The sequence below is a fragment of the Dromiciops gliroides genome, chromosome 6, assembly GCF_019393635.1.
Source record: "Dromiciops gliroides isolate mDroGli1 chromosome 6, mDroGli1.pri, whole genome shotgun sequence".
In the NCBI taxonomy this organism is placed as follows: domain Eukaryota; kingdom Metazoa; phylum Chordata; class Mammalia; order Microbiotheria; family Microbiotheriidae; genus Dromiciops; species Dromiciops gliroides.
In genome coordinates this window covers 195528127-195541369 of record NC_057866.1, presented here as the reverse complement: position 1 = coordinate 195541369, position 13243 = coordinate 195528127, and the positions used below count along the sequence as shown (strand labels likewise).

Here is a 13243-nt window from a genome sequence, read left to right as displayed (position 1 = left end):
GCACAGGAGAGCTACAGGACAACAGCACTAAAGTCAAATTAGATACTGCTTTTGACTGAAAAAGGTACAAAGGGCATAAAATACTCAAAGGGCTGACTACACTAGCTGGGCTTCTGTTTATTGAAATGTAGCTATAAACTCATTGAGAGGCAGTTTTTCACCTCCCATTTTAAGATGTCATTTGAAACCAAAGAAATCTAACTGAACCTAAAAGACAAGACAATATACTCATAGAAAAATAGATCTTTGTAATTTTAGTGTAACAAAGGTACTACAAGAAATTCAATTGGCTTTGCCAAGCAAAATCTAGAATTTTCCAAAATGTTTTTTTTAGCAATATCTAGGAATATTAATATGACTATTTCAAATGCCTTTTTGAATACGTGCACTGAAATTATTGTAAGGGGTTTATGGTTAATACATGTAGATAAAAGGCTTGTAAATATATCTATTTTCAGCTAAACCACTAGGAAATTAAAAAATTGTCTCTAGAAGACAAAAAAAATCAGTAATATAATTTTGTTGAAAAAAATTTAATTGTTAAAGGCAAAAAGTAATATAATTTTGAATTTACTGTTTAATTCAACCTGAAACCCAGGAGAAAATTACCTCACCTTTGCCCACAAGAATTCTAAGAAATAACAAAACCAAAGTCATTACTAAAAACCAGACCAAAAACTTTTAGCTCTGTTACTATTCCCATTTGGGAAAAGTGCAATATGGAAGGCCCAGTAAAATAAGTCATGGCCCAATTCTAGACTGTCCATGTCAAACGTGACGAGAATCCACCTGTCTTAAAGGAGCAGGCAACAAAAATGAATGAATAAATAAATCTATGTGTGTATGTATGTATGATGTAAGTATTTGAAGTTGTACAATATTTCGGGGGGGGGGCAGGGCAATGAGGGTTAAGTGACTTGCCCAGGGTCACACAGCTAGTGTCAAGTGTCTGAGGCTGGATTTGAACTCAGGTCCTCCTGAATGCAGGGCTGGTGTTTTATCCACTGCGCCACCTAGCTGCTCCCTATAATATATTTTTTTTCCTACAATATTTTTTTTAAGTGATGTCTCCTCTCTCCAACATTTCACATAGACGAATAAGCTACTGCTTAACTGTAAATTCGGTATTTTTGTATCTCCATTGATACCTTCAGGGCACAATAAATAAATGACTATTCAGAGGTTAACAGATCTACAGCTACCTCAAAGGCCATCTTGTCTAGCTCTGTCATTCTGCAAGTATGAAAACTGACGCTTAGGGTAGTTTAGGAACTTGGTTCAAGGGCAAATAGGGAAGGATCAGAGAAAGAATATGATCCTAGGACCTCTGACTCTTCAATCAGTGTTCTTTCTTTTGGAGTATGCTGCCCCTTCCCTCATCCATAGTCATATGAAAAACAAAGTATCCCCCAAAGTTCTTCAGTCAATACTTCATGTCATTGTTTTCTATAATTACTGGCTTCCTTGAACTTTTTTTTTTTTTTGGCGGGGCAATGAGGGTTAAGTGACTTGCCCAGGGTCACACAGCTAGTAAGTGTCAAGTGTCTGAGGCTACACGAACTCAGGTTCTCCTGAATCCCGGGCAGGTGCTTTACCCACTGTGCCACCTAGCTGCCCCCTGAACTTTTTATAATTGACATCAAGTGTCTTATAAAAGTATCAGAGAGGCATAAATATTATTGAGACTATCATATTGTAACAGTGTTTTTATATGTCAATATTTTAAATATGAATACTGAAGTATAATAATTTATTACAGCTAGTAAACATAACAAATATCTATGCTCATGTCAAACTATGATCTTTACAATATTCTGAGGTAGACATGGGAAATACTGTTATTAGTCAAGAACTTACCAGGAGATGATAGATCCCTGTTCCTGCTGTACTTATGGTCTTCTTTCATATCAACAGTATCTGAAGGTATATCATGCTGAAATGAAATTTTTAGGACTTAAGATATATGTATATTAAGATATAAGTATATTAACATAGCCATATTTTACTTTCAATCAAGTAACATGAATCTTTGTGTAAAAAAAAAGCTATTTTTTTCTAAGAACAAAAATGATAGTATTTTTCTGAAACTATTATTATTATCATATTAGTTTTGTCTGAAGGAAAGAGGAGAAAAGTAATGAACTTGTCTGGCAGACCAGAGAATGTGGTTTTCACAATGTGAGAGCTAAAGGCATAGCAAATGTTTTAATGTAATTTATTAGATTGTTGTGATGGAAGGGAAAGAAAAATAGCAAAGAAAATAGCTGTATATCATTTTGAACAAAGAAAATAAATTGCTCAATTTATTGCTCTCCTCAGGCTAAATATCAAATGACAGATTTTCAGAGACTCTTTGAAAAGAAGGTCAGACAGTAACTTACCTGATTTTAAATACTATTAGAAACAAAGTTATTTCAAAACCACCATCAGATTTATCAGATTCTCTGGCCTGATGTAGGGGATAGAGGGCTGGACGTGGCATCAGGAATTTTGTTTCAAACACCAACTAGGTATATAACTGTAAGCAAGTCATTTAACCTGAGGCTTAGATTCCAAACCTATAAAATGGGGATAATACATGCAGTATTTATTTACTTCACAGGATTATTGTAAAGTCTTAAAATAACGTAGGCACAATCCTTTGTAAATTTTAAAGAATTATTTAAATGCCTGTTAATACTATTAAATAAAGGGAAAAAAATCACTGCATAATCAAGGTAATTAAATTTTTTAAATATATATATATATATATATATATATATATATATATATATATATATATATAATTTTCTAAAAGTGAACATAAAGATTCAGCATATCTCAAAGATGCTTTAAGGAATGTAAGATACCTTTTTAAAGTGTAGGAGCATTTCTGTTTCAAGGAGGGTGACACGACTTAAAAGATTATTCCAGACCATTTCATCTATAATCACTTTTCCTTTCAGCTGTTCTTCCAAATAACGTAACTTATCCTCTATCAAAGTTTGTTTTTTAAGTTTTTCTTGGCATTCAGCAAGAACATTCCGTATTTCTGCAATCTCAGAATTAACACCAGAGTCCTGAAATAATAATAAAAAAACCAATAGGTTTTATAATCCAATACTCATGATGAAAGTTCTTTTAAAAGAATGGTTGAATGTTTTTACTATTTCCAACAGTTATTCAGCATTTATAGTAAAAGATCTTAGCATCTAGACTTCACTAAAAGCACCCAGCAGCAAAACCAAGAGAATAACATCCACACAAAGACTTTGTTATTGTTCAGTTGTTTCAATCGTTTCCAATTCTTTGTGACCCCATTTTGGGGTTTTCTTGGCAGAGATGATGGAGTGGTGTGCCATTTCCTTCTCCAGTTCATCTGACAGATGAGGAAACTGAGACAAACAAGGTGAAGTGATTTGCCATGGGTCACACAGACAGTAAATGTCTAATGCTACATCTGAATTTAGGTCTTCCTGACTCCAGGCCCAGCACTCTCTCCAATGGGTCACCTAGCTGCTCCTACACAAAAGCTAAAATAACATAACTAAAAACAATGTTAAAAAGGGCAGCTAAATTCAGTCAAACAAATCTTGGTTCTGCAGAACAAAAAATGAAGTGTACACCTCTCTTCACATTAGAAGGTAGGGAAGGGTAAAGGGAGAATTCCATACGTAGTCTCCTGTCTATGAAAAGAAGGAAGACAAGAGGCAACTTTGGCTGACACACTTTACAGCATTCAGTTTCAAGTTTTTTGTGACTGATTTCTTCCCATTTTACGTTTTTGTGGTCACTAAGTTTACACTGTTTTGCTGTTTCTCCTTACTATGAATCAGGTCATAACTTCTTCCTATGCTTTTCTATGTATTGTCATTTTTTTTTAAACCACAGAATAATATTCCAAATGCATTCAAAGGCTACAATTTATTTAGCCATTTCCCAATTGAAGGGTATCTACTTTGAGGTCTTTGCTAAAACAGAGTGCTACAGATATTTTTATGTAAATGTTTTATGTAATTTTTAATGTAAATAGTCTTTTTAAAAAAAATCCCTAACTCTCCCCTTTTGAAGTATATGTCTTGAAGCAGTGGAATCTCTGGCTCAAAAGGTATGGACACTTTCATCTTCTTTTGCACAAATCCAAATTTCTTTGCATAATGGCTGAATCTACTCATAGATCTACCAATAGTACATTAGTGTACCTATTTTTCTACACTCCCTCTAAACTGACAATTCCTATCTTATCACATTTACCAACTTGCTAGGTGTTATGTGAAGCTTCAAAGTTGTTTTGATATACATTTCTCTTATTATTGGTAATCTGTAGCATTCTTTCATATGGATACTAATTGTACACAATCCTTCCTTTGAGAAAAAAAACTGCTCATACCCTTATATCAGAGATATTTAATAGATATTTTCTCATTCAACTTCTTTCTGATTCTATATATTCTCTTTAAATCTATACTACATAGACGATTCTCAAAAACTAATAAAGAAAACACTACCAAACTCCTTTCCCAAGACAAATATGGTCAAGACACCTAAATCAGGGAATGATAATGCAAAGAAAACTAGAGATCAGTATCACTAAAGAATAATGATTTTAAAGTTTTAAATAAAACCCTAGAAAAAATCTATAGCAATACCTTCCTAAAATTATTCAATATGATCATGGTGAAGTTCTACTAGGGATGAAAGAATGGTAATTAATTAATCCATTAATGCAATTATGCATATTAAAAAACAAAAAACACCACAAACCATAGAATTGCATCAATAGATACAGGAAAATCTTTTATAAATTACAACAATTACTTATGCTAAAGTCCTTATAAAAATGAGAAGAGTAAATTTTGGAGGGGTTATGGGAAAACAAGCTGGTACAGGTGTGACTCAGAACAACCATTTTGAAAAGCAATTTGGAATCATACAAATAGTGACTAAAACAGTTACAAACCTTTTGGTTCAGAAATTTAATTACTAGTTTTTAAATCAGGAGGCCATCAATAAAAGGAAAGTCCCAATATACACCAAGGTATTTATACAGTAGCACTTTTTCTGATAGTACAGAATGGGAAGGAAACAAAAGCAGATGCTCATCAGTTGGGGAGTGGCTAAATGAAGTGTTGTATGTAAATGAAATGGAATATAACTGTGCTAAAAACAATGACAAATGATTAAGAGCATGGCAAGCTCTATGAGAACTGATACAGAGTGAAGAAGAGCCAAAAAAATATACACATGATTACAATGAACTACACAAAAACACAAATATTCACAAAATCAAAAGTGAATACTGCAAAATTATAAAAAGTGTGGTTCAAAAGAAGAGCTATGAGAAGACACTCCTATCTTGCCCCGCTGCAGCAGGAGGGAGCCCAAAGATATTGTACACTTTAATAATATTTAGCATTTACTTAAAGCCTACTGTGTTCCAAGATACCTCACTGCCTCTACATTTTCAATATGTTAATCAGATATAGTGATTTTTTCCACTTTTTTTTCTTTTATTGTTGTTAAAAAATATTATTTATTACAAGGTATGGCTCTTTGAAAGGGAGTGGAAAAAGGCACTGGAGAAAATTATAGAGATATAAAAATATAAAAACAACACTAATAAAACTTATTTTAAAATTAACAAAAACACCTGTATCAATGGATACAGGAAAGTCTTTGACAAATTACAATAATCATTTATTCTAAAATCCCTATAAAGCTTAGGTATAAAAGACATATTTTTATTAATATGATAAAAGGTATACATATAAAAACAAAAGCTAGGGTTTTGTTTTTGTTTTTTGCGGGGCAATGAGGGTTAAGTGACTTGCCCAGGGTCACACAGCTAGTAAGTGTTAAGTGTCTGAGGCTGGATTTGAACTCAGGTACTCCTGAATCCAGGGCCAGAGCTTTAACCACTGCGCCATCTAGCTGCCCCACAAAAGCTAGTTTTGTCATGGGAAAGTACTATAAACTTTCTCATTAAATAAAAGACTAAGGCAAGGATGTTCCCTTGCTTTCCATATAATCTGACATAGTTGTAAAAATTTTATCAGAAGCAATAAGCAGAGAAAGAAATTAAAGGCCTAAACATAGACAAGAAATACTATCCTTATTTGTTGACAAGATGATGGCTTATTTAGAAAACCCTTCAGAATCAGCAAGGAAACTGAGAAAATAGTTTCAGTCAAGGAGCAGGATACAAAATAAATCCACAACAATCAAAAGCATTTGTATACAGTACTAAATTCAAGAGAAAATAAAAGAAAGGGAAATAAAAGAAAGGGAAGTCCCATTCCAAATAACAACAAAATGCATCAAAACATGGGAGTCAATCTAAGGCACACTCAAGTCTCATATAAAAGACTCTTTAGAGGAAACCTTAAATAATTGGAAGAAAGCCAGATCAGGTGTCTTTTATAGCTATGGTATGGGAGAAAAATTCTTAACCAAAAAAGGAAGAGGCACTCAAAAGATAAAATAATTTTGATTGCATGCAAATGAAAAGCTCTTGCACAAACAAAATCAATTCAACTAGTTTAAGAAATTGTCAAATGTGGGGGAAAGAATTATACTGACCATCTCTAATAAGATATAGGCATTCTCCAAGTGGTAAAAGGCTATAAACAAACAATTCTCAAAGGAAGAACTGCAGATTATAGGTAACTATAAGTGAGATGGCTCCAAATAACTAATTAGAGGAAAATCAAACAATTTGGAAATTTTACTTCATACCTAGCAAATTTGCAAAAATAACAAGAAAATTAAATAGCCTATGTTGGGGGATAAGGGAGAGCACAATGATACACTATATGTGGAGTTGTGAATGGGTCCAACCATTATGGAAAACAATTTGGTGATGATAAAAAAAGTTATCAAAACATGCACTAAGCATAAAAACTTATTATATGTGCCACAGTACTGATAGCAACACTTTCTGTGGTAACAAAGAAGTAAAATCAAAGTATCTGCCTATTGACTAGGGAATGGCTAAGCAGACTATGGTACATGAATGTGAAGGAATATTACTGTGCCATAACAAACTATGAATACTACAAATTCAGAGGACAGGAAGAGTTTTATGGAATAAAACAGAGTAAAGTAAGCAGAACCAAGAAATGTAAATAGAAAGAACTTTTAAAAAAAGAAAAGAAACTGAATATTGTATATTTAGGACCAAAACAGGTCATAAACTTTAGATTAAAGATAAGAAAATACACTTCTCTCCCTTCAATGCAGAAGTGGAGGAATATGAGGTGTGTAACATTTTTAACTGTCAGCCTTGGCTGTTGTTGGGTTAGTTATGTTTAAACTGTTCTCTCTATATATCTATATATTTATTACAAGAGATGGCTTGCTGGGGAGAAGAGTAAGTGAAAGTGATTTTATAAATTGTAAAGCCATTTCTAAATTAAAGTGATGTAAAAACAAAATCTATCAATATATTTTTAAATTTAAAAAGATTATTCCAGACCAGTTCCTGCATAATCACTTTTCCTTTCAGTTGTTCTTCCAAATAACGTAACTTATCCTCTATCAAAATCTGTTTTTTAAGTTTTTCTTGGCATTCAGCAAGCATACTCCGTAGATCTTCAATCTTAGCATTAAGTTCTGTGTCCTGAAATAATTATTAAAAAAACCTGTTAGGTTTTAGAATACAATACTCAAGACTGAAGTTCTTTTAAAAGAGTATTTGACTATTTCCATTTGGTATCTAGCATCCAGTGTGTTCAGGAAAAACATCTCATAGCAAGAGAAAGAAAATGCCATATCTAACAACTACAATGATTTTTAAAAGCAAAAACAAGCAAAAAGCCTACAGCACCAAAAAGCAGCTGAACTAAAATTAATTGCAAAGAACCATCTTCATTCTGTAAAACAGATGAAACACACATCCTTCCTCACAAGAAGCGGGGAGGGGGTGACAAGAGATGTGAAATACTGCATCAAATGCTGTCAGACATGGTTCCTCACAATGTAGATTTTGTTTAACTGTTTATCTTTGTTACAATGTAAAATCTAATGAGTTTGTGGGGCCAGGGCATAGAAATACTGAGAAATAATTATGATTCAAAAACAAAACAACCAGGAAGCTTCAATAAAGATCTTTAAAATAAAATAGTGAGCACCGGCCCTGGAGTCAGGAGTACCCGAGTTCAAATCTAGCCTCAGACACTTAACACTTACTAGCTGTGTGACCCTGGGCAAGTCACTTAACCCCAATTGCCTCACTAAAAAAAATTTAAAAAAAAATAAAATAAAATAGTGTGTCTATTATTTTTTGAAGTTATACCGGACACATCTGTGATTAGTGGAGGTTTACCACTCAGAAAGTAAAGGAGAACTTTAGCTGGCACTATCTACCAAAGGCTGGCTGAGAAGTGTGGGTGAATCAACAAGAGACAAAAAAGATAAGGAAAAAGTGTAGAGAAAGAAGAGAGTGATAGAAAGTAGAAGTGTTAATGAGATGGCAGCAACAGCAGGAGTATTAATGGAGATTAGAAGTGGTGATGGGCATAGAGAGCTACAGTGAAAAGCCAGGATGACAAGCAAACTCCTAAAAATGTAGAAGACAAATAGCTACCTCAATCTGAAAACCTCAGCTCCCTGCTAGAGCAGCATCTCATAATATTGTATTTCATAAAGGCATCAGCATATACTATTAAGGCATGATGACCTGTATGGTTCAGAAGTTTTGTGGAGACATTCACTGCATACAGTGTTAGTAGAGAAGCCAAGATATTCAACCCTATGCCTTACACCAGTACTAGCTGTATCTATACATACATACATACATTTAAAATTAAGTACAAATTAAGAATGGGTCAAAGGGAGCGGTTAGGTGGCGCAGTGGATAAAGCATCGACCCTGTATTCAGAAGGACCTTCGTTCAAATCTGGCCTCAGACACTTGACACTTACTAGCTGTGTGACCCTGGGCAAGTCACTTAACCCCCATTGCCCCGTAAAAAAAAAAAAAAAAAAGAATGGGTCAAGAACATTGATGATGATGATGGTGGTGGTTGTGCTTAACATTTTGTAAAATGACCAAGCTTGATATAGAAGCAGCTAAATGATTAGATCACTGGGCCTGGAGTCAGGAAGACCTGAGTTCAAATCCAGCCTCAGACATTTACTAGCTGGATGACCTTGGACAAATCACTTAATTTCTGTTTGCCTTAATCCACTGGAGAAGGAAATGATAAACCAATTCAAGTATCTTTGCCAAGAAAATGCCATATGGGGTCATGAAGAGTTGGACACAACTGAATGCCCAAACAAACTTGGTACTGGAGATAAGAAAAAATACTTCCCTCTCCTCTCACAGAGGTGGAGAATTAAAAGTGGGTACATTAATTATACTTAAATAGTGTTAGCTGACCTGTTTTTCTTTTTTAAATTTCTTGTTACAAGGAATGGTATTTGGAAAGGAGATGATATAAAAACAAAATATCTGGAAAAAATAACTCAGACCAGATTAGTAGCATCTTCTTTGCATATCCGACAGTAAATAGTGTGTGTGTGTACACACACACACACACACACACACACACACACACACACACACTCTCTCTGTCTCTCTGTCTCTCTCTCTCTCTCTCCCCACTCCCCCAACTTGAGTTTTTGCTATAAAATTTATTTGTACCTGAGTTGTTTAAAACTCAGAACCTATCTCTTCATAGAAACAATTCCTCTTTTTTCCTTCATCCCATAGTTTAAACTTTGCTACAGTGACACCCCACCTCCAACCTATACAGAGGTCAAACTTCCAGCAAATCATCCTCCAAACAGAAACAGTTAGCCAATCCTGATCTCCTATGTTTAAAACACTTAATTCTTAGACCACACAACTACGTCTGTGTTTATATATCAATGCTCATATCGAAGAGAGACATCAAGAAGAGATTAAAATGTGTATAAGTTTCAGCTATCTGGAAAATTCACTTAAAAGCTCCCAATAATGTCAGATAAATGAGGTACAACAAACTTTTTTCCATTGCTAGTGTAACTCCTACACATCATTGATGTGAGACTGTATGTAGTTCAGGAGAATAATTTGGGTCTGACTATACAGGCATGGAAGTCATAGGGCACAGAGATGACAGCAGAATCCAATTGAGCTGACAAGATGACAAATTTAGAGAGTAGTCATTACAGTAGATGACTCAGAACTACACTCAGTCTCAGTATCTCTCTTGAACTCCAGTTGCACATTATTACCAACTAGCAAGTGGACATTTTGAACTGAATATTCCCTATGCATCTCACACTCACCATGTCTAAAACAGAAATAAAAATCTGCTCCTCAAAATTCTTCCCCCCTCTTTCTAACTTCCTTATTTCTTTTGGGGTCAACACAATTCTTCCAGCTACTCAGGTTTGCAACCTCAGAGTCATACTCAACTCTTTCCTCTACCTCAACCTCCATACTCAATAAGTTGCCGAGTTGTCTCAATTTTTCATATCCGTAACATTTCTCTCATCAGTTTTCTTCCCCCCACTCTCACAAAACCAACCTACTTCAGGTCCTCCTTACCTGTTGCCTGGACTATTGAAAAAGACTTCTAATCAGTCTCTAGCCTCTCCTTTCTCCAATCTATTTTACATGGAATTCCCATAATCATAGTCTGAAAGCAATGGTCAAGTTCTGTTGCTCATCAGTTTAAGATGCTCTCCAGTCTCTCTCCTCTCCCAAACCAATTCTTTATTATCTCGGAGATCTCTAATCTCATCCTTATCACCCCTGCTCTAAACTCACTTTCCTCACTTCCTGATCTCAATCCTATGATAAACCAGTGTTCGCTCTACAGTTTCAAATCTTTTGTCTCCAGGTTATTGATGCTGAATCCTGGATTACTTCCATTATCTTTCTTATTCTACTCCAATTACTGAACAAACCTGGGGCAAACCATATAAATGTGCAAACTGAGTCTACAACAGATTTCTATTTTCTTATCTAATCTCAAGAGGGTCCTCATCACAGCCAGGCAATCCTTTTACTCCTCCCTAATTGATTCTCTATCCCATTAGCTACAGATTGCCTCAAGCCTTCTCTTCTCTCCAGTCTCAACAATATCTCCTCCCACCTGCCTTGCAGCTCAAGGCTTCACTTCATATTTTCTTAACAAAATATAAACCATTTGCTGGTAAGCCCTTCTTTTTTGCCTTCTCTACCTCTCCTTTAAAACCAACCCTCATTTCTCCTACATTCCACTCCCTAATGAAGTGACCCTTCTTACCAAGGCTACCTTTCTGCTTGAACCCTTGATCCCATCCCTTCCAACCTTCTCCAGGAGATTGCCCCCCTAATCACCATGCCACCCCGGTCCTCAATCCTCCCTAACTACTGGTTCTTTCCCAGCTTCCTACAAGTCTCCCTCATCCTGAAAAAAAGCACACTTGACCCTAACATCCCCTCAAGTTATCATCCTAAGATACCTTTCCTTTCAGAGAAACTTCTAGAAAAATCTATTTTTCATTGTCTTCATTTTCTCTTCTCTAATTTCTCAGCATTTTGCAATGTCCTCTGATCTCTTAACTAAAACTGCTCTCTACAAAGTTACTAATGATCTTTTAATTTAACAAATCTACTGGCCTTTTCTACTGGCTAGGCAGGGCTAAAGTGGGACAGGGTAGGGTAGGATTGAGGATTAAGATAAGAGAACTAGAAGTAGGGGATGGGAAGAGTTTTAATACAGATATAGGGAGAGAAACAGAAGGTGGGAAATCGTTAGACATAAGAGTAACAGTGGGCAACAGAGGAAAAATAATGCTCACTGACTCTAAAGAATACAGTTGTAGGGGAAAAATCATGGATATGGGTTCTTACTCTTACCTTCTCATCCTGTTGTGGGAAAAAGGGTGCCAAGCCGCTGGGTACCCCATAGCCAGTAGAAAGTACTGTGCTGGACCTGAGACTTGGGGAATCCTGCTTGGTGGTACTACTGCTCACTCCTTACTCTTTACCTCACATAATCAATCAGCTGCCAAATCTTGCCATTTCTACCTCCACAACATCTCCCATGTGATGCCTTCTCCACACTTCAGTCTTACATCATCTCATCACCTCTGACCTAGGTTACTAATTAGAACAGCTTCCTAACTGGCTTTCCCCACTTTAGTCCATCCTCCATGCTGCTGCCAGTGATTTTCATCAAGTGCAGATCTGACAATATCACATGCTTACCCTAATGGATCCTGACCACCATTAAGATAAAAAAGAAACTCATCTATTCAGATTCTAAAGTCCTTCAGAGCCCAGCCCCAAACTATCTTTCCTCTTCCTGGACTCTGTGACCCAGCCACCCTGGCCTCCCTTCTGCTCCTCAAAATCCCACTCCACCTCCTATCTCCATGCTGCTGAGTCTAAATGGGCTCCCTTCTCTGCTTCAGATGATCCCTCTCTTCCTTGAAGACACACCTACCTTCTGCATGGAGCCTTCCTTGATTCCTTCAACTGCGTGCACCCCTTTCTCAGACTATCTGGTATTTAACCGCACTCTTCTCTTTATAATTCACACACACACACACACACACACACACACACACACACACACACACACACACGTGTGCTCACACTCAAGCATTCATGTGTTGCCCCACCCCCCAAGAATATAAGTTCCTATGCATACAAGGATTGTTTTAGTCATTGTGTTTGCATCCCCAGACCAGGGCTTCTTAAACCTTTTTTAATCATGACCACTTTTTTCCGGAGAAATTTTTATGTGATCCTGAGTATATAGGTATATAAAATGGGTACACATAACTTTTTACTGTTGTCAAATTTTTTGTGACCCACAGTTTAAGAAGCTTTGCCCTTAGACACTTGAGGTCCCTAACGTTCTCTACTGAGCCCTCTTCTATTCCCTCTTAAAATTCTCACTTAATGGCTTCATCAGGTTCAATTAGTTTAATGATATCACTAGATGACTCCCAAATCTACATATTCAGTCCTAGTATTCTGGCTGAGCTCTAGACCTATATTTCCAAATATCTCTTAGATATTTCAAATCAATTATCTCACAGGCATCACAAATTCAACATGTCCAAAAAAGAATTCATTCTTTCCCACCACAACATATACTTCCGCTTATTTCTGTTATAACAAAACCAAAGCTACAAGATAGTTCCAAAAGACTCATGATGGAAAATGCTCTCCAAATCCAGAAAAAAAAGAACTGTGAAATATGGATGCAGATTGAACCATAGTATTTCTTTTGTTTTTGGTGCTGTTGTTTTTCTTTTTTGAGGTTTTTCCTTTTTGT

The 13243-nt window shown here is 35.8% G+C and overlaps 1 protein-coding gene across 8 annotated transcripts in view; it reads right to left on the bottom strand.

The window, feature by feature from the left end:
* The window catches only part of CEP44 (centrosomal protein 44), a 60048-nt gene that overhangs the window by 18633 nt on the left and 28172 nt on the right, over nucleotides 1-13243 (bottom strand). For 7 of the 8 annotated variants that reach the window (XR_006353602.1, XM_043971662.1, XM_043971665.1 and 4 more), the window contains exons 7-9: nucleotides 7454-7597; nucleotides 2850-3059; nucleotides 1858-1933 (exon numbers count right to left, since the gene is read on the bottom strand). Coding sequence is in view for 7 of the 8 variants with exons in the window: in XM_043971662.1 (XP_043827597.1) it covers nucleotides 1858-1933; nucleotides 2850-3059; nucleotides 7454-7597 (430 nt within the window). In the remaining variant the exon portion in view is untranslated. The remainder of the gene's footprint in view (nucleotides 1-1857; nucleotides 1934-2849; nucleotides 3060-7453; nucleotides 7598-13243) is intronic. The other variant, XM_043971667.1, reaches the window with a different exon arrangement.